This window comes from Phyllostomus discolor, chromosome 3, assembly GCF_004126475.2.
Source record: "Phyllostomus discolor isolate MPI-MPIP mPhyDis1 chromosome 3, mPhyDis1.pri.v3, whole genome shotgun sequence".
NCBI lineage: Eukaryota > Metazoa > Chordata > Mammalia > Chiroptera > Phyllostomidae > Phyllostomus > Phyllostomus discolor.
In genome coordinates, this window is record NC_040905.2 from 39146516 (window position 1) to 39169165 (window position 22650).

General features: G+C 36.5%; 1 protein-coding gene across 1 annotated transcript in view; it reads left to right on the forward strand.

Annotated features, from left to right (window-relative positions):
• Positions 1–22650, forward strand: part of CWC27 (CWC27 spliceosome associated cyclophilin) — a 171724-nt gene that overhangs the window by 38613 nt on the left and 110461 nt on the right. Inside the window, exon 10 of the mRNA XM_028528674.2 lies at positions 65–213. Coding sequence (XP_028384475.1) covers positions 65–213 — 149 coding nt within the window. The remainder of the gene's footprint in view (positions 1–64; positions 214–22650) is intronic.

A 22650-nucleotide genomic window follows, 5' to 3' on the forward strand; every position in this document is an offset into this window, starting at 1 on the left:
TGGACCTCGGAAAGTGAAAGGGGAGATGGAACACCCGGCAAATACTCCATTTCAATTTCTACAGGATGGAGAATTTGAAGATGCAGAGCATGATGAAAATATTGATGGTGATGAAAAGAGCCTGATGAGAGAAAGAGTTGCAAAAAAGTTAAAAAAGGACCCAAGTGCAAGTGTTAAATCAGCTGGAGAAGAGAAGAAATTGGGTAGCCGCAGGTGAGTTATTGTACTTCTAGGTATCAGAGTATGTGTCTTTTTATGCTTTATTTTAAAGTGAGATTGAGTCCTCTAATTAACTTTTTTTTTGAAGATTTTATTTGTTTATTTTTTGAGAGGGCAAAGGAAGGAGGAGAGAAACATCAATGCGTGGTTGCCTCTTGCACGCCCCCTACTGGGGACGTGACCCACAACCGAGATGTGCACCCTGACTGGGTATTGAACCAGGGAATTGAACCAGGGTCCCCTTGGTTCCCAGGCTGGTACTCAATCCACTAAGCCACACCAGTTAACACGTTTTTAAATACTACCTTTATAATGTTTGATATATGTACCAGTTGCGCTAAATTAGCTCATCTGGAGGGCTAAAAGAAAATAGACCAGTTTTAAAGTAATTACAGCAATGGTCCTATGAGTCAAATTCTGCTTCATTTCTCTCTGATCTCTTCTTTAAAATCTGTAAGTTTTTATATATGGGGCAAGCAGTGTACTAGCTAGATGTGAAGGTTGTATTTGTTTAATATCAACAAGAACAGTAGAGTAATTGTGGAGAATAAAAAAGATGTCTTCAGATTTAGGTGAGTAAAATTTTTCAAAACCAGTTAAGAAAGTGTGTGAGCATAAATACTCTTAAAAACCTCTTCAGGTCTGACTTATGCTATATACCCCTCCTAATCTCAGTGGTGTCATAAAAGAAATTTCAGCAAGTGTCTGATGATAAAGAGCTGTTGAGTTTTTAACTCAACATTTTGTCCCCCTGAGATTCAACTTAATTGAAAAACTTCTTTATGATTCTGTTATTACAACTTTATGATATATATTTTAATTAATATTGCTTTAAGAAGTAATAGTATTTGTTTTCTTTGAATGGCCTACATTTGGGGATAAGATAGATCTAACTACAGATAAACAACATGTTATATTTGTCAACCTCATATAAAAAACTTAAAAAGTATACCCATGTTGTCATTGCTTAGCTCCCTTAATTTTTTTCCTCTATGTAACCAGAAAAGTAATTCCCAGAAGTTTCCACTGATAACTTTTGCATTCAGAAATGGTACTTAGAATGTTGTTTCCCAACAACGTTCACCTGACAAGTAATCACTTTGAATAATTTAATATAGTAGATTAACTTGGGACACTGTTAATTGAAGAGTTTGGTGTTTATGTATATGCTTGTACATAAATGGGGATGAGCATCTCATGATGCTCAAACATGAGTATAATCAAGGATATGTGCTCTCTCTCTCTTTCATTCAGAAGAAGTGTTTTCTGATTTTTAAGAACTATGAATTAGGTTTATAGTATGACAAAAATATATTTTGAATTTTAATATAAATTAATCAAATATTTGTTGTTTAAATGTTTTCTAAAATCCTCAACTTTATCTTTTTGGCCTTAATATAATTTCAAATATTTATAGATGCTGTAATAAATAGAACTTATAATTTAGCAAAGCTGAAGTACTCAATGAGCTTATTTGGCAAAACTGGCCTTAATAAACACCAAACATCTATTTGTAAGTATTTTCTTTCCCAAATTTCAATACTCACATCTTCTCCTCTCCCTTCTTCATCTTCTCTCCTACCTACAAAGAGAAATAAAAGAAAAATGAGGAGATCAGGAGAAGTACAGAATTTCTAAGGGAAAATAGAGTTTTTATGTCTTATTTATAAATTTTCATGATTATCTTATGACCACTTATTTTAAGTACAAAAAACTTCCCAAATCACTAGTACTTTTGGTCAGATATATTAGCTTCACTATAGTTTAAGTCTCAGGTTAGTTTTATGTTAAAAAAAAAACCTCTAAGAGTCTTAAAAACTTGTACTGTGGTGAAAAGGATAATTATACTTAAAGGAAAATCACTGCACAGCCTAAGTTGAATTACAATGCAAATTATAGCTGCCAGTCAGATGGGATGTCAGTGTGAAATCATTGTCTGTTTAAAAATTCAGTGTTCTTAGTGTATATAAACTTTTCATCTGGATGTGCTTGGAGCACTCTATTATCTTTTGGCCAATTTTTATTTGAGCAGTAGGGATCAGGGACTAGACTAGCATACCAGCCCTTCAGGGACTAGACTAGCATACCAGCCCTTCAGGCAAGGAGCCATTCAAAGTATAAATTTACTGAAATTTTTTGGTATTGCTTTTATTGGTAAAGAAACATCTGGAATCTGTTAAATCTGTTTATCACTTTGAATGTTAAACCTACAAGCAGGTTTGTTGAGTATTTAATATTTAAGCTTGGGGATGGTATTTAACAATATAATTTTCAACAAATTTAACTAGAATAGAATCTTCCCCTAATAATGAAACTCAGCAATGTCTCTAGTTGTTCCGTTAACAAGTACTTAGGGTTTCAGGAGAAACAAATCCATAGCTCTTCCTACCTTCTCTCCTTTCTTTTTCCTCATTATACTTATTCTGACTTCTTCAGGATTTTGGTCCTTTGCCTCCTCTCTTTTCTAAATGCATCAGTCTCGCTCTGTTACTCAGAGCGCCTTCTCTAAGCTTCTGCCTTGACTACTGGATGTAGATGAACAAAATCACACAGCCAAGTAGGAGCCCAGCCTTAGCTGTGCCTGCAGTGCTTTTTCATCACCCATGCCCCTGTGCATACTTCAAACCTGGGTCTCACCCTCCCCAGGTCCTCTGGCTTCCTGGTCTGGAAACTAGGAGTAACTTCTTCAACTCTTCCTCTTTTCTCTTTAAACCTTTATGCTTTCAGACCAAAGCTTATCTTTATCCTGCAATTTAAAGGGAGAGGAATCTCTCTGTCATTCCAAAACGATCCCATCCTCTTTCTTTTGTGTTCGGGCTTTCTCTTGTCAACATAAGAAATATTTAAACCAGTAGAGAATTTTTGTGAGTTTATTTGGGCCAAACTAATGACAGTTGTCTCAAGGATCAAAACCTCAACAGATTGAGGAAATGCTCTGAAGAATGGCAGTTTGCACCTCTCTTAATACATTATAACCAAACAAGAAGACAGTAAGCGGGTTACGTGAAATCCACTGGTGATAGATTAAGGGGGCAGGAGAAAGGGGAGTGGGATGAGGGTAGGGGGAACCTCTGGGATAGACATACATTTTTTACATTGGTGGGTACAAGGTGGTTAACTGTCAACAATTAGCATAATAACAGCAGCAATGAGGGGTTTGTGGCCTCCACTCTGGTGCGGTGGTTGTTCACTGAGGCGTCCAGAAAAAGGAAAGTTGACATTTCAAAGGCACGTCATCATAGATTCCACAAGACAACAGACAGGTTCAGTTACGGGAAAGATTGACTTTGGTCAAGGAAGATTGTAGCCTAGGACATGACTACCTGCCATAAACTGCTTTTGGTTAATAAATTTTCATTTTAGACCATCCTCTGTGGTTACTGTAGGTCTGTGAGGTTACAAGGCTGCCTCGCAGACCTGCCCTGAGCTTGTCAGGTTTGGTGTGTGGCCCCTTTCTGTCCACACTCTCTTCACTGGTTTCTTCCCTTCAGCTTATGATTAAGCATCTCCTAGTACGCCAGAGTAAACACAAAAGCACTCCATTTTACTTCCTGTCCCTACCCCCTTACTTCACATTTATTTCTGAATATGTACATCATTTAGCTTTCCCCTCATCGCTCCACTGAAACTACTCTCACTAAGGCCATCTAATTAACAAATGTAATGGCTGCTTGCCAGTTTTTGTATTTTTTTGGTGTCTGTGCAGTAGAATTTTTTTTATCTATCCTCTTGAAACCCATCTTCCTCATGAACCTGATTCTTAAAATATGATCCGTGGACCAACAGCATTATTATCACTTGGGAACGTTTCTAGAAATGCTGAGACTCAGGCCCCACCCCAAACTTCCTGACTCAGAATGTGCATTTAACAGGATCCCCAGGTAATTTGTATGTACATTAAAGTTTGAGAAGCACTCCTCTAAAATGCTAATTTTTATCCTCACTGCTGCTGGAGTAGTTCAAGTTTGTATCATCTTAACTCCAAAGTCAGCAACTTGGTAGGACCTCCTCTGGCTCCCCAGGGCATTCTTATTGCACCATCCTCACACTCCTCTGATAGTATGATATTAGGTTATACTTTGTTTTCTTTTTTGTGTACTTACATTGTAACTTTCTTAAAGGCAGGGATTGTGTCCCTTTATGTTTGTATCTCTGGTCAAGCATCATAGGTACCTAAATATTTGTGTAAATAGAAAAAAAAATGAGTGAATCTTGAATTGACAAATCACTTTCTCCTCCAGGTCTTGTAAGTAACTTGAGTTTATCACGTGGGATTTATTGCTTTGCCTATCCTTTGCTGAGACTGAGCTCCTTCAGAGACTGCTTTATTTATCTTTATATGCTCTATGTCTAGTATAGTATGCATACAGTGATTGGTCATTAAAGTATGTGTAATGAGTGTTTGAGTAAGCAAATAGTACAGTTATGATTCATTAGAAGAATGGTTTTCACTTTCGACTGCACATTAAATTCACTAGATTTCATTCCCGACTGCACATTAGGTTAATATTAGGCTTGCATTAGATACCTGGTCCTCTCTCCCACAGAGCCTGCATCATCTAATCTGCAGTGAAGCCTGGGCATATCCTTTTTTTTTTTTTTTTTTTTTTTTTTTTACTTTTTAACTTTTAATTGAAGTGTCAATACTTACTGAACATATCTGTATAAACTATATTTCACAGTGCATATATCATAAGCAAACAGCTTGCTCCATTTTTACAAACTGCATATACCCCATGTACCCATCACCCAGATCAAAAAATAAAATTTCCCTTCTCCAGAAGTCCCCCTCTTTCCCCATTTGGTTACTTCCCCCCTCATCTCCTAGGAGTAACCACTTCTCTAACTTCTAAAACATATGTTAATTTAAGACAGTAATCTTTATGAAAGTGCCGCAGGTAGTCTAATGTGCATCCAGGGTTAAGGACCCTACCAACCCCCCCAGCCAAACACACATGCCCAACAGAATAACACCAAAGCGGATATAAAAGTTCTGGTGTCACCTCAGATCTTTTGTGCAGTCTAACAGGGACATTTATATCAACTAAATTAGTGTCCATCTTTCAAAAAGATAAGGGTCAGGATAGTGGATATCAAGTATTTTAGAAGGAAAATGTGATATTTGAGTATTCCTGATATTTTCTAAAAATGTGTGCTGTTAAGGATTTAAATCAGTGTTTTTTAACCTTTTCTGTATATTTGGATTACCTAAGAACAAGTGGTCCCCCACCTGATCAAGTCAATCAGAATTTTTGGTGTGGGACCATAGAAATGCTTAAAAAGAATGCAGGTTATTCTGATGTTCACGTCAAAATTGATTGAAAGTTTGGGCTAGTTGGATTTTGTCTTTTGGAAAATCCTATTTTAAAGCTTATTGTAAAGAATCCCGTTCTTGCCTGTAGATGGAGCTCAGCTGCTGCGAGTTAATCATGTAAAGCAAATCAAGTTGTCTGCCCTCCTGGTTTTTAGCATCTGTGTATCGATTCACAGTAAATGACCCGTGAAATCCGATGTAACAAGTGACCAGATAGTCAGAAATCGATGGTTTGTTGTGACGACTACAATCATTATGAAAATTCTTTTATTGTGTGATTTCTATCATTTGTAATTTTATTGAGATTACCTTTCTAAATTATTTTCAGCAAATCGAAATAGAAATCAACTCTTGACACATAACCATCAAATGGCAGTTGTTCAAGATTTGACAGTAAGCATTCAAGATTAATTAGAGTGCTGTTGGTTTTGGTGTTGAAACGGTGATGGTGGCGCTCTGTTGTAAACCAGCCCTCTCATTGGGTAATGTTAGGTAGAATTTGTTCTACTCATAAACTGTATTAGGTTGACTGAATATGAAATATCGTACTATAATGACAGTGTCAGGGATTTAGATATAAATGTTTCAGTTGAGGTTGAAGATCTAATGAGTTGGCGTGAACTTTAAATTATGAAGCAAGGGTAGTAGTCGTAAATACTTCCTGAGGCCTGGGTGAACACCCAGAGGAGCTGTTGCTAACTTTAGTCTCTCACATCTCCCTTTGTTAGGATTTCTTATGGAATTTTGAATAATTTTGTCCCCAGTATTTTTAGCCTTCTCAAAAACATTAATCATCTTTCTCTTAGCCTTTAGGAATTTTTGAGTCTTAATATACTTCGTAATTTGGTTTCTCTTACTCAGTGATTAGACTTAGGAAATACAGTTGTCTGTACATAAACTTTGTTTGCTTTAGCAAATTCAAAAAGACAGCACAGTATTTAATTTCAAAAACTTAAAAAGATAGTACACATTTTTAAATGATAGTCAAAATTTTATAAGACTGTAGTAACAAGACTGAAATCCACAGACATCTAACAACCCTATTAAGACCATTAGAGTCATCATCTCGCAAGAAGTACCCCCCTTCATCTCACAGAGTAATTGTAAGCAAGGCGTGAAGTGACCAGCCAGAGCATTTCTGCTTTCCTTCACCTTCTTTGCCTCAGGATATTGCACTTAAGCAAACATTGAAAGGAAGTAAGGAAGAGAAACACAGATCTCCATATTGGGTAATTGGTCTCTAAATAAAGGAAATTTGCCATTATTATTTCTTTGATATAGAGTAGTAGTGGTCCAAGCATTGTACTTTCAAGAAATATTTGGATTTAACAGTAGACATGAAGCTATGGAGCAGTTCGCATTCTAGTGAAGTTCACATTTACTTGGTTTTCAGCTTTTATATGTTCTTTCCTGGCCAGTCATTCCATTCTCAAACATATGTTACTCTTGTTGCAAGTCACTGCAGGAACTGCTATGTGCCAGACAGAGCTAGCTAGACTCCAGGGACGTAAAAATAAAGGAGAAATGATTTCTGTCTGCAAATTTTCATAATATGGTGTACGAGTAAGAATTAACAATGAACAATTAACCACAATTCATATAGGAGTACTCTAACAAAAGTGTGTGCAAATATGGAATCTAAATAGACAATATCTATTTCAGGAAAAGTTCAAAATACCAGCTTAAAAAGGATTGAATATAAAATTGCCATTTTTGTAGGTCAAGAACAGTCAAATATCAGCAATTTTGTAAGTTTCACCCTAATACTAGTAAGATAAACCTTTTTGGGGGGCTATTATTGAAAAGAAACAACATTTCAGCATTAAATTCAATTTTGCATAATCTCTGAATGCAGGTTAGATGGTTATTTTATTGCCTTTACCTATTATGTGTAAATTTTTTAAATAGTAACAATTATAATATAAACCATACCATCTTTTGTCATTTCTGGCAAGCTTCCATTTTTCTTCTGTTTGGATCTTTATAGCAAGAATTTTGGATATTTGGGACAAAACCATTCCTTGGGCTGTTTGAAATAAAATGCCACTTTAAAAATGTTCAGTTGATTCATTGAGAACCTTAATCCATATCCAAGGAATCACCTTCAAAATAAAACAAAAAAATCTTGAATTTCAGTTATACACTTCAGAAATATGACAACCCTACTGTTTTTCCAATTAGATTTTTGTAGGGCAGACAGGAAGCAGTGAAGTACACATGTGGGGGAGATTCTCCTGTCAAAACAAAAAGAGGTATTTGCATCTCTTTAGAATGTGTTGATTTGTGTTACCCTTGAGAGTTACATTCTATTGATCTTGCAGTATCAGTTGTTTATAGGGAATGGAATTCAATACTTGACATATAGTATTGAGATTATGTGCAGAAAAGCATTCTTTAAGTTACTCAACATTTGAGGAAGTGTTCTCTCTCTACTCTGGAACACATAGTCATGTTGAAAAGTTTTGAAATGTTCATTGCTTTCCTGCCTTCCTGGTCTTCCTAATGACTTCATCTGTAGATTAAATTGGCAAGTATAATTTGGGTAAAATGAGGAAAAGAAGAGCCACCCAAGACACAAAGTTCTTTGCTTAGCACAAAGTTAAAAGCACATGAGATTACACAAGGACCTGGCAGAAAATTATAGTTGGTGATTTTATTTTTTCTGTTTCTGGCCTTTTTTTTTTCTGTCTCCTTCCCCTCTAATTTCAGGGATTTCACTCCTTTTCAGATATCATTTTGCTTTTGCACATTTGAGTGTCTCCTTTGTACCAGGCACTGTGCTTGGTCCTAGGATGCCCAGATTAACGCTTGGTTTCTTCTCAGGTTGCGTAGTGTCTAACAAAGCATGTAGTCTGTGAGCAAATAAGGGCTGTGAAGTACTCATAGGTGTTGGAGCCAGACAGTTGTTTTGTTATCCCACAAATATTTATTTTCTTCTACAATGTGCCAAATCAATTTATTTCTCTAATTTAACCTTCACAACAAGCCATAATTTTATGATTCTCATTTAAGTGACTCTCATTTAAGGAGATTCTATGATTCTCAAGTAGTGGCAAAGCCAGCACTTGAACCTGTGGTGGTCTGACACAGCTAATGGAGCCTAGAGAGGGGTTGGCCAGGCCCAAGTCATGTGTCCAGTTAAAGTGTGACCCTCACATGGCATGTTTCCAGCAAAGGTGTAACATCATTTAGAAATATTGCTCTATATAAGTGTAGAGGAGGAATTAGACTTAATCCACCAGTCTAATCATTAGAGCAGCTGTTTTCAGCCTTTATCATCTCATGGCATATAAACTAATTACTAAAATTCCACAGCACACCAAAAAATAGATATTTTTGTTGATCTGACCAAAATAAGTATAGTTTTGATTCATTCACATTGGATGGCTATTGTTGTGTTGGCTGTTGTCATTTCTTTTCTGACAATCTAAGGGAAAAGAGGTCAGTGCCCCCGACTAAATAATCAAGCATGGTATGCTTTCACAATTCTTGCAACATACCAGTGTGTCTGCCATGGCACACCAGTAGAAAATCTCTGAATTCAAGGGACGAGAACGAAGCAGAATGACAAATTAGTACATTATTACTTTAGCCCAAGGGAGAGGTCATAAGGGTCTAAAGAAGTTTAGCGTCTGTGGGGATGGATTTGAGAGGTATCAAGGAAGTAACAGATGGGATGTAGGACACGTGCAGGAAAAGGGTATATTCCAGATCACCCCTAGGTTGCTGGTTTGACCACACTGTGCTCTGGTCCTCACGCCCTCCCATTGTCTTACAGAGTTCGGTACAAGTATTATCCACTTTAGTCTTTTGCTCACTTCATAACAAGCGTGTTGTCCTCTCTGTCCCGCAGACACACCAAGGTCATTCTTTCCGACTGCTGTACTTTAGGTTACCTTAACTTGATACTTTCTTCTCTGAGATAGTCTTAGGAACCATTCCTTGTGTTCATTCAGTGTCTTGCTCAAATATCATTTCACTAGTGAGCCCTTTGCAGACCACATTAGGAGAAATAGGAACTATCCAAATGACCCAGAGACAAATTTTAAAAGTTTGTTTACCTTTACATAATGCATATCCTAGGTCCCACTCCCCTCAAACAAACAAAAACTGTCATTCCGTATGTCTGGCATGTGATTTGCTCATAGATTTTGTAGCCAATTAATGATGAAAATACATGTTATTTAACCTTTTCCTGTATATTGGGAACATAGGTGAATAAGGGTAAATAAGGTTAGAAGAAATTTTAGATCTGCCTTATGTCTTTTTCAGTGCTAGGCTCAGACGTTTGTAGAGGACAATGTCACTCCGTTCCAGGGGCAGAAAGTGAGAGGGCCCCTTCTAGCCACAGTCAGTTTGTCTACAAGTTCTACGGCTGTTTAAGAACAACTGTAGTGTTTCATCCACATTAATCTGCTAAATGAATGGATTCTGCTGTTTTGTTAACCTTACTGAATCTTTGCCTTTATTTAAGCTTGTCTTTTAAAAAGTAGACACAGTATAAATTATACTTTAGAGGAATCTCACAAAATTCATTACAGTTCTTTCCTACCTTTTTGCCAATTTTGACATGTTAGTAATATTTGACTTTCCTCCTTCTTTAGTCTTTGTTATGTAGATATTGGAATAGCATGTATATCAGTTCATTCAGTGCATGTTACATTTATATTGATTTCAATGTGTTTATTATTTAAATGCACTTATGGGAGTGCTAAATCTAAAATAGGATTTCCATTATACTTGGAAGTGTATCAGTGGCTTACTAGACTTTTAACGTAATAACTTTATATTTGATTTACTTTTCTTCTACTCACTTTTTAAAAAAGATTCTTAATACATTTCCCTGGCATTGCTAATTACTAATTTTAGTCAACTTAGTCTGATTTCCATTTTAAAATATATGGTGTTGATTTAGCTGCTTCTCTAAAGGACTGTCTTGTTTAAACAGTCTTAAATTTATTATATGATAATGAGTAGGTTTCTCTTCCTACTGAAAAGCACTTTTCTTTTGGTGAAAGGCAGATATTAATTGGCATATGAACTGAAGTACTGAATCATTTCTTTTTAATTTGTATTTTCAACTTGTTCTAGAAATTCATTAGATCAAAGGTATATACATACTCAACAAATAGTAAGTTAGATTTTTTTCTTTAATGTATATTTGATTTTCTTGATTCTATGAAAAAGAATGTTTTCTTAACTTTGAAAGTTATATAATGACTTCCTGCCAATTTCCTTTTTAGATAAGAATTTACTTTTTTAGTTTTATTAATCATTACAAATTAATAGAAAATTTCAGGATATGCTTGTTTGTTCACAATATTGACAGTAACTTGAAATTCCTTAAAGACACAAAGAAAACCCTTGGCGTGGCTTCAAAGAGTTCAGAAAGATATCTTGTAAGGCTCAGACAAAGACTAGAGTGTTCGAGTGGTGTTTTATATCCTCCCGCCACTCGGTAAGACTCTAGTGTTAGTTTAGTTTTAGGTGCAATTTGTATGTACTTGCCCAGTCACCTACAAAAAAAGATTTATAGCTGACCTGTGAAAGTGCATTTAGAGTGATAGACAGTGAAAATGTCTAATCCTGCTGCTGCCAGAGAGTAGCCTAGAAATTGAAGGCTGGGATAACATAGCAAGATTATTCACCAGCCTTAATTATTTGGCTTTATGCTCATTATGGTAATCTCAGGTAGGATTTACCAGTATTCTAGTGAAGTTTTAAAAATTATGTTTTTTTAAAGATTTTTATTCACTTATTTTTAGAGAGAGGGGAAGGGAGAGAGATAGAGAGGGAGAGAGACATCAGTGTGTGGTTGCCTCTCGTGTACTCCCCACTGGGGACCTGGCCTGCAACCCAGGCATGTGCCCTGACTGGGAATTGAACCAGCAACCCTTTGGTTCACAGTCCAGTGCTCAATCCACTGAGCCACACCAGCCAGGGCTAAAATTATGTTTTATTCCTTTTATTGTTTTACCCTGTGCTGTGTTGTATGGAAAGAATGTTGGAACAAAATGTGTTTGCATTTTAGTAGACATTCAAAGATCTTTGCATGTAGTTTTTGTAGCAAATTAATTAGTGATGAGCACACGCATTACTTAACCATTTCCCATATGTTGGAAGCATAGGGGAATAAAGGTAAATAAGGTTGAAAAGCACATTTGGATCTAGATTTTCTTTCTTCTTCAGTGCTAGGCTCAGATATTTGTGGAAGACAATGGGCAGCCTGCTTTAGAGAGATGAAGTGAGAAGGCCCTTCTCTTGGCCAAACTAGCCTTGTTTCTATGCTGTGCTAGTAAATGGCAATACTTTTTAGTAGGAAGAAAGGGGCATAAAACTTGTTATAGTACTTAAGCACAACCTGCAACAAAAATTAAGCACCTAGCACCCTGAGTGGGGTTATAACCTAAGAATGGGTGAATTGCAGCATCAGTGCTTTGCGTTTTTGTTGTTATGGCCGTAATATGTAAGGATGTTTGAGTTACCTCAATTCATAGAATTAGAGCCTTTTGCAATACAAGAGCTCCTACTAACTCAAAGTACTTTTCCTAAAACAATGACTACTGTTCATTCCAACAAAAAGCATAAAAGTCATATTTGTATGAGAGACAATTAATTTCAGATTGTTCTTTTAAGAAGTTTTTAAACTGACATTTGAAGAACATGAGTTCATATGGTATGTATCTTTGAACTGTCCTTTTTTAAAACACAGTAACTGCTGAGGTTTAATATAGATGAACACCTGGCACCTAAACCAGGTTAAAACGAAATGCAAACAGTAAAACCTCCTACAGAGCTATAAATCTGACAGGGAAATAGAGCATACCAAAGGGATTCACCTCATCTGGCTCTTTAAGGTGGAAAAACTCCCAGGCAGAGCAGTTGCCTAGCCTCAGTGCATTATTGCATGCTACAGCTTTCTGTTTCTGCTTCACATTAGCAAAGTTCTGCTTAAGTTAACTTTTTTGTTGTTTTTATATTCCCATTTCTGATTATTAGAACAAAAAGAAAGCCTTATATAGCGCTATCATGCCTTCAAGTAGAGAGGCTACTTGGTTAAAGTATGCCCTGTTTACCAAAATCCAGAGCGTTACATGCTTACTGTATCTTAGAGGAAAAAAAAGATGGCTAAAAGATAGATAATGGGACCAAATGCAAAGCCCCGACATAGACCCACATGAATATTATCAGCTAATTTTTGATAAAAGTGCAAAGACAGTTTGATTGAGACATGATAGTCATTTCCACAGATGGTGCTGAAACAGCTAGAGGTCCGTATGCACAAAACCGAACCTTGACACACACATCACTTTGTACAAACGTTAACTCAAAAACTACTAAGCTTCAGAAAGAAAACATGAGAAACATTTTTTCCACATGAGAAAAATCTGTGTGGACTTGGGTTTTATAAAGAGGTTTTAGACACACACACATTAAGGCCACTGATAAATTGGACTTCATTAAAATTTAAAAACTTTGTGCAGAAGATTCTGTTAAGGGATAAAGAGACAAGCGTCAGGCTGGGAAGCATTATTTGCAAATCACACATCCAATAAAAGACCTGTACCCAGAATATCTAAAAAAAAAAAAAAAGCAGACCAATTTAAGAAATGGACAAAAGATCTGAACAGATATTTCACCAAAGATATGAGGCAAACAATACATGAAAATATTTTATTGTACATTCTTGCTGAGATGGGGAACTATTCTAAGCAAAAAAGGACTTAAAATTTCTTTGTATTATTATTTCACATTTTAATACGTAGCGAATAAAGAACTAGAAAGAAAGGTAAAAGATTATTGGGTTTTAAATCTGGAAGTTAATTAATTATTTCTCCCCATAGGGAACCTAGAGCTTAGTTTCTAATGCTGGCTCTTAGTTTTGTATTTTACAGAAAACCCTGAAGTTGCCTACCAAAGCACAGGAGCAAAGTGTTGCCAAGATAGTAAGGGAAGAACGGTGAAGCTAGAAAGCTCTCCGATATTCCCTTACTTGTTTGCAAAGTTTAACTTACTCAGGATTACTGTCTAAGTAATGGACAATCTAGTATTTAAACTCAGATATTGTAATGCAGGAGGTCAAGCCTGGGGACCTCACCTGCTCTTTAGGATAAGCTGAAGAAACCACAAGGAGCACTGGGTGAAGCAGACATTGCCTTTATTACTCACATTAGGGGGCGCTCCAACGTAAGCAGATCAGTGAAGCAGGACTGCGCCTCCCTGGGTCCAAGACCTGTTTTAAGGGGTCCCAGACAAAGGGTCCACATGTCTTGCACATGGTTCTAAACTACATTACCTCAGTGTGCAGAGAGAAAAGATCAAGAAGCAGTCACACAGGACAAGAAGCTGCTCCCAAAAAGGTGACAAGGAGGGAGTTACAATCCATTTCCAAAACAATACACATTCCTTCTGGCCAGGGGTCCTCTGGCCAGCCTTCCATTATGGGGGTTAGAAGAGCCATACCCAGCATGACCCTACAGGTATGTTTGACTTAACTGCCATATTTTACCTCTCCTGAGATGCAGCATGAAGAATGAAATATTAGAATGATGGACCAAGGATGCAAATACCATATGCAAGGAAATAGGTGAGAGTTTGAGATCTTGATGACTGTGGGAACTTGTGTACCTATGGACGCACATCTGTAGGAATGAATGGTGGTATAAAGTATTAGAGAAGCAGACTGGGGCCAGATTAAGATGGGCATTGGGTGGTATATTTCAAAACTGGACTTGGTCCTTTAGAGGGTGGAAAACAATATAAAAGTTTGAAACTGGAAAGTGATATGGTTAGGTTTTTGTCTTAGAGGGATCACTGTAGTAATAACATGGAAAATAAATTGGAGGGCACCAAGACAATAGGTTTGGGAGGCCAACTAGAAGGCTGCTTTAATGCATCGAGTCCAGGCAAGATATAATGAAAACCTCAGTTAAGACACTGTTTTGTTTGCTAGGTAATTTGCATTCCGCAAACATTTTTTTTCAAACATCTGCAATATGCATGTAGTAGATAGAAAGACACAGAAAGATACTACTCTCGCCACAAAAAAGCTCTCAGCTGAACCAGATAGTCATCTGTACACAACAAACTCTATATAAAACAGAGGCTCAGAGAAAATACAGTAGCATCATGGAGGAGGGAGGGTTTAATTTTGACTCTAGGGATCAGGAAGTCTGCGAGTATGCAAACTAGATAGCATTAATACTAGGCCTTGAAGAAGAGGTAGGGTTTGAATTAGAGGAAATGGGTGGGGAAGGGAATTTCCAATAGAGGAAACGGAGACAAGTACAGAGTATATTTGAACAATCTGTCTCTGTCATGACTAGAGGAGAGGATACAGTTGGAAATAAAACTGGAAAGATAGGTTGGGACCAGATCATGAGGTACCTTCCAGAACAGTAAATTGCAGATATAACTCATTTTCCTTGATTTATGTGTTAATTCAAGTGTACAGATAAACATAGATCAACTGCTTTCTTTTGACTGGAGTAAATCAATTTGACAGATTCGAGGTTGGGTGAATACTGGATTTCTACATTTTTGGAGAAGAATAATATGAGTAGGAGGGTTTGGTGAGATGATTATATTAGATGGTTATGTTTATTTTACTTTTCATTATTTGAAAAATGAATACCAAATCCCTGTAATAAATAAGGTGGTAGTTAAGAGAGAGAAATAATCTACCTAGTAGCAAGATGAAAATAAATTTTATTTCTAGCACTATGCTAAAAATGTTATTTGTGTAATGAATCTTACTCAAATTTAATGACAGCTGTGACCTATGAAGAGTTGGATTATGATCCCAGCATCATTCACTCTAAATGAGATCTGAACAAATCAACATTTCTGAACCTGTTTCCTCCTCTCAACAGGGATGTGGTCAAGTTAAATGAAAGAATGTACATGAGACTACTCTTTTTTTTTTTAGGATTTTATTTATTTATTTTTAGAGAGGGGAGGGAGGGAGGGAGGGAGGGAGGGGGAGAGAGAGACAGAGACAGAGACAGAGACAGAGACAGAGACAGAGACACATCAATGTGCGGTTGCTGGGGGTTATGGCCTGCAACCCAGGAATGTACCCTGGCTGGGAATCGAACCTGGGACACTTTGGTTCCCAGTCCGCACTCAATCCACTGAGCTACGCCAGCCAGGGCTAAGAATGTACATGAGACTACTCTTGAAGCAGGATGCCATTGACAGCCTATGATCACAGAGTTAAAATGCCCATGATGCTGTACAATGTGACCCTGCCATTTAACAACCGTTGAAGAGCTCACCTTTTGGTACCTTCTTCCAATGATGGCATATTTCAAAATGAAATGAGAAAATTAATTTGTCAGGAAATTGACAATAGTTATTAAGGATTTATGGCTACCCAGAGGTAGTATTTGAGAGGATGTATATATATAAGGGGCATGATACCAATGAAGCAGAAGAGGTGAACTCCATCCATGGGGACAGTTTGGGGAAACAAGGCAAGCCTACCTAGAAAGAAAATTAGTCACTGCAGTCCTTTATAAGCATCCTGGTTCTCTCACCTCCCACGTCCCTCTCGACTACAGAGAATGTACTTTGTGTAGATGCGATTATTGCCTAAATCATGTTTCTGTGAAACATGAGCACGTGAACTTACTTAAGACCATAATATATTAAAAAGTTCCAAATGGCATAGACAGACTGAGCATGCTAAATACATAGGAAATTCCAAGTAAAATTTGTTAAGTCAGATGAGGTTAATTGGTATTTTTGAAGGTGTGTGTTAAGGCAGGTTTATTCTGCCAGCAGCCGGAACCTCAAGTGGAGTAAGTGGGTTATAGGAGAATTTTGCTAGTAAAAGAAATGGTCTCTTCTAAGATAATAGTTATGCTAATTTTTTGTATTTTAATTAAATTTTAATTACTATTTTTATTTAATTTGTCTAATTTGGGGTATTTCTAAAAATGGAAGCATTATTTTTTAGAACATCCTGTTTATAATAAAAACTTAACTTTGTAAAACAAAAATAGCATATGTCTACAAATGTGATTATGGACATGTTCACTTAAGGAAACAAATTTAAAGATAAATTTCCAACCTCAGCTGGTGTAGTCAACTGTTTTATTTTAGAAAGATGAATGTCCTGCTGAAAATTCAGTGATGACATTTATTGCTTAGGAAAACATGTTGCTTTATTTTTTCCTTCTATGTGTTTTTTAATATAGCACTTAAAATCTTACAAAACAAAACAAACATAAAATGTCACTTTTTAAAATGAAGTACTAGTAATAAAGTTTTCCTATCTACTTTTAACCTTGTGATTCTGCTTGAATATTTACAATATTAGACTTTTTGTGTGCCATGAGTTTTAAGATACAGCTTAAGTGTTTTAGTATATTGTTTTAAAAGTTTTTTCCCTTTAACTCATTTATGAGTAAAAGGAGTATTTTTAAGGATTGCCATTACCTGATTTTCTGCATTTGACAAGATGATTGCTAATGAGCAGGGCGACTGAAAACAGCTGTGCAGATTGTAACCGGAAAAAGTGGGCCTAGTCACACAGGGTGGTGGTCTGCAGCCCCACTCCAACCCTTGTTCATTGGTGAAGGGCTATGCTAGGCTCAAGGAATGGGTGCCTTTTATTTCTTAGGAGGTTCCCCAAAAGAAGGGCCTTTTCCTAATTCACATAAAGATACTTCATATATTAAGCCTGTGGATCAATTTGGGAAGTAAAAGATAATGAGTACTTAGACATGGTGATATGTGTTCCCAGTGGTTACTACAGGGCAAAGGCCTAGGTGTGGCAGGTTTTTAGTGACCTGGAAGGCAACTTGGAGACAGTATATGGCAGTAGGAAGACCTCTGGGAAGGGGCTTCAAAAACCAGGGTTCTAGTCCTTGTACAGCATTATTTTTTTTCAGATGTTTGTCCTTGGGTGTACCTTTTTTTGAATATGAAAGGTCTGAACTGCCTTCTGACTTCAAGAGTGCATCCAGCTCTCAACTTCTAAGAAAGTTTTATCTGGAGCATGGTAAGCAGGGAGAAGTTGAAGCCAGGAATTTTCCAAGTTATCACATATGTCGTTAAAAGTCCTTAAGATGTCTATTTAAATGACCTATAATAGTAAGTCTAGAAATCAAGTAGTCCTCCAATTTCCTTCTGTCTACTGACTTTCTATTTAATTTGCTCCTTCTCCTTATCCTCATCTGCCTTTCCTCTTCTTGTCTGCTTTGTTGTTTTGTTGTTTAGCTTCTCAAGACTGGAAGCTTAGATAGTTAATTCTGGCCTTTCCTCTTTTCTACTGGAAGCATTTCAAGCTCTAAATTTCCCTCCAAGCACTGCTTTCTCTGCATTGTATCGATTTTAGTATGTTGTTATAATAGTCAATTTTCTGTGTCAATACGGCTAGACTTCTGACCCTGCTTGTTTAATCAAATACTAGTATAGGTGTTGCTGTGAAGGTATTCTATAGGTATCATTAAAGTCCATAATCAGTGACTATAAGTAAAGCAGATTGCCAAAAATAATCTGGGAGCCTGATTCAGTCAGTTGAGAGGCTGAGGAGCAGAGCTGAGGCTTCCCTGAAGGTGAAATTCCAGTTGTGGGTAGCAGTTTCTGCTTCTGCTATGGGGAAAGTTCCAGCTTGCCGTTTTGGAAGTCCTGCTTGCTCAAAAGCTTGATCCAAATCTTGGGGAGATTAGGGTACATAGATATAGATATAGATGATATAGATATAGATATAATTATAGATATTCATATTCAACCAGTTCTATTTCTCTGGTTGAACCTGGACTGATAAAAATACGCTTTCAATTTCACTGAGTTCAAAATACAACCTAATTCCCCTTGCGGCTTCTTTTTTGACCTGTGGGTCATTTAAAAGTGTGCTGTTTATTTTCCAAATATTTGGGAATTTTCCAGATATTTTTCTGTTACTGATGTCTAAATTTTATTGTGGTCAGAGGACATATCCCTTGTGATTTCATTTATTTTACATTTATTAAGACTTGTTTTTTTGGCCCAGGATATGGTTTATCTTGGTGCATGTTCCATATACATTTGAAAAGAAAGTGTATTCTGCTGCAGTTGTTTAGAATTTTCTATAAATGACCCCAACATTTTGACTTGTACTTTAATGCTTTAAATTGTACCTGGTAGCTTACAAATTTCCTTGATGATCAGATTTTTTGAAATGAGTTTATATCTGAAAATCTAAATGACCAAGCAGTAAGCTCTTTCTTTATACTTCATTAATTATTTCAATTAATAAAAGTTCTTTTTATTTTGTTCCTTGCTACTCAATTATTTGCAGTAAGTCATAATAGAAGACTACTGTTAGTTCATGTCTTTTGCTTTTAGTTTTATTCTGTATAATACTTAGAACTCTTTCTGAGTTTCCTGTTGATTATCCAAGAATAAATTTTCAGTTGGTCAATTTTTTGGACTTGTCCTATTGAATTTTCTTCAGAAAGTTTTGCATTTGTGTGTGTGGCATTTTGTTCTCTCGGCCTAAGAACAGGTAAAGCACATGGAAATAAACCAAAGCAGTGTATTCTTCTCTGGAACCAGTTTTCCCCATCTTTAAGAAAGCATTATTAGCCAGGGTTAAAAAGGCCTTTTGAATTTTCAGAGTGTTTTCCTTTTAAACAAACTCAGTGAAGGAAAACAGTAAGTTAAATAAAAGCAAGTCTTTGGATCCTTAGAAGACTCCCCATATTATTCCTTTAAAATTATATGCTTATTATTTGTGATTCATCTATGACTTATGTAGTATATGTTATAAATTTCTGTAATGAGTTGGAAAACAGATTAGATAACCTGTTTAAGCTTTAATGAATTGAGGGTATTACTTAAATTTGAGACTTGGAAGGTGCCTAAGAAGCCATCTGACACAGAATCTCACCCAGCCCCAGAACTCATTTTACTGGCATTTATTCCATGTCACAAGCTGTTAAACCGTGTTTGTCTAGGATTTATTTTTCCATGTTGTTCCTTTTCCCATTACCATTAGTAATTGAAACTTGACCGTAAAAAAAAAAAGAGACTCATTTGTAGGAATCAAAATGTATTATATTGTTATAGTGGGGAAAGTATTACTTTGGAGTCACACAGATCCAGGTTGGAATACCCACTGCGCCATTTTTAAATTTAGTATCTTTGGATGAATTATTTAATCTGAGCCTTGGCTTTTTCATTTTAAAATAGTAATAAAAATACCTCTTTTTATCAGATTATTATATGGTAAAATGAGTTGAGAGCATTCAATAAATCATAGTTATCAAAATCACATCTGTTATTTTTCTCTCTGTTTTAGGATACTGTGTACTTATAATATTATTCTCTAATGTATTTTCAGAATCTTTCAAGAGTTTCTTTCTGGATACTGTTTAGTTTACTATTTGAGTTTGTTAATTTAAGAAAAAATTATTAATGTGTAATACTTTTCTAAATATCTAGGATGAGTCATTTAGACTACTTTTGTTTCCCCATCAAGTAGCATTTAATCTCCTGCCCCACTTAATCTTCCTGTGCCAAATATCCACAGCACCTAAATAGTATTGTGAAAGTATAAAGTTAGAAGACCCCTATTAGCTATCTGTGGTTCAGTTTCCTCATTTTACAGATGAACTTTTAGAGGTTAAGTGACTTGATCAAAATTGTTTTGTTACTGTCAACCTAGGTAGTCTCAGTGAAGCTGAATGTAAATCTGGCATTCTTTTCCCTGTACTTCCCTCTGAAAGCTTCCAAACCACTCATCAGTTTATAATAACATATTAAATTATGTAAGTAGCTATTCAGTTTACATTATTTTTCCCCCCACTCACTAAGTAGTAAAAAGGATACACACAAGTAAAAGGCCAGGAAGCCGGCTAACCAGTGGTCACATGACATGGCATATGGTAAACATTCAACCTGTGTGAGCTGACTGAGGGGATGTTGAATCTATGATCGTGCACATGCTGGTGCCAGTGACTGTGCAAAATTAAAGCGTAATTGTTAGTATTTGTATATTTAAGACAAATTTAATTACAAAGGAGTAATTAATTAGGCTATTAATGTCATTTCTCTTAAAAATGATATCTCTTGATTTGGGATTTCTAAAAACACCTTACCTATACCTTTTAAGACTCATATGTTTTACTCTTTTATTGTTAGATTATGTGTTAGAGCCAGGAAATTTAGTCAACTTCCAATTTTAGAACTATTGGCTCAATGTCAGGGTACTTACTTTTTGTATAAATGGATCATATTTGCAATTTTATTTGTATGTTATTTAGAACTGAAGGAAATTTTCCTATGGAAACAGGCTGTAATTGATAACTGGTTTTTCCCAATTTGGGAAATTTAATTTGGGATCTATTGGAACACCACTAGGAAAAAATAAGTGTATGTATATATATATATATATATATATAACCAATATTTGTACACATACACAAAAGTATGTGTGTGTGCATGTATGTAAAATGTATGAAATATCAAAACCACTGCACATAAGGCACACGTGCATGATTGTGGGAGATTTCCTGACAACAATTTCAATGACAAGTGTGAAGAAGGAGAATCATTTAAATCAGTTCATTCACTTAGATTTTCAGTTAACATTTACTCAGCATCTGCTGTATGATTAGGATTTTAAGAAGTTTATATCTCAGCTGGATCTTTTAAGGATGGAAAGGATTTGAATAGGTGATGTATATTGCATTATGTTGTACTTATCCATATCTGCCTTTTAAATACCATCTGTTTGTGAATAGTGCACTTAATTTTGTGTTCTTCAAGCACTCAGGAGTACTCAGGTTTCCTTCTCATTTGACCTTCATAGCTTTCTAATTTATTATTACTAATCTCTGCTTAGTTAAAATACTACTTTTTAAAATGCTGAATAACAGTTTCTTGAGTTATAGAATTATAATTGCCATTCTAATTGTTATGTTTGTTGTAAGTGCATTCTCTTCACAGTAGAGAAATAGGGAATTGCGTGTCAGAAGCAAAACAGAGCTCCAGAAGATGAGTAGTGACTATGGAAGCAGCCAGGGCCTACAAATATTCTGCTCCAGGGTTGAAATTTCATAAAATTGATATTTTTTACTGCTTCATCAAGGATATTCTTAAGTGAAACTGGCTTTAAAAATTTTTATTCTCTACTCTGAATGACTGGCAGTGACAAATACAATGACTTCTAGCACAGTTAGCTGCCGCGCTACACAGTTTCACCCACCGGTGCTTTTGTAGCATCAGTGCAAATAAGAAAACAGTGAAAAGAGGAAATCACATCTTAATATTGTTATTAAAATAGTGTTTGCCTCATGCACTCTCTTGAAGTGGTTTCAGGGTTTTCCAGGCTCTGCAAACCATACCTTGGGACCCACTTGTGTTACTGTTGGTATATTGCTAGATATTGAGAAGAGGAGCAAAAGAGACTAGACACTGAAGCTTAATAAACTGGGAGACAGTAGCCTGTTTACTTCACCAGGGGATCACAGCATTGCTCCGCCAGGGCAGTTAATGCTCTTTGCTTCCCCTCTCCAATACCAGCCATTCTGGAGGTGCAGGGGGAGGCACTGGACCATAGGCACCTGTCAGTCTAACAAGGGGGTATAAGCCCATCCAAAGCCCTTGGAAGCCTGGGAAGTTGATTTGTCATTTTGAGAAGCTTGTTATCCATCCCAAACCCAAGCTCCAGGTTATAGCTCAAGGAGTACAAAGGAATTCCCACTTTTGCTCATAACCTGCATCTGCATGGTGCATTCACCATTTCTCTCCATGTCTATGTAGCCCTAGCAGCCTCATAGCCCATGGCCATGCAACTCTACACACAGGTTCAGGGAAGAAGTCTGAAATGGACTACATCTGGAAACACACACTAAGCTACCCAGATGCTGGACTGGATGGTCCTTCAGTAGGGAGCATAAACTCTGGGCAGCAGCCTTCATGCGGCCCTACTGAATACAAGATTAGACTTTTTCCATGGTGAGAAAGATGGAGATGGGACATTGGGAAGTCGAGAGGGGAACCCTCTTAATTGTACATCATCAATAAACCATTCCACAGAGTCACATCCTCCCATGTGGGTCTCAGGAAACTCTTTTCCTTTTGACATCGCAAGAACTCCACTTCCACTGATAACATTTGTCTAG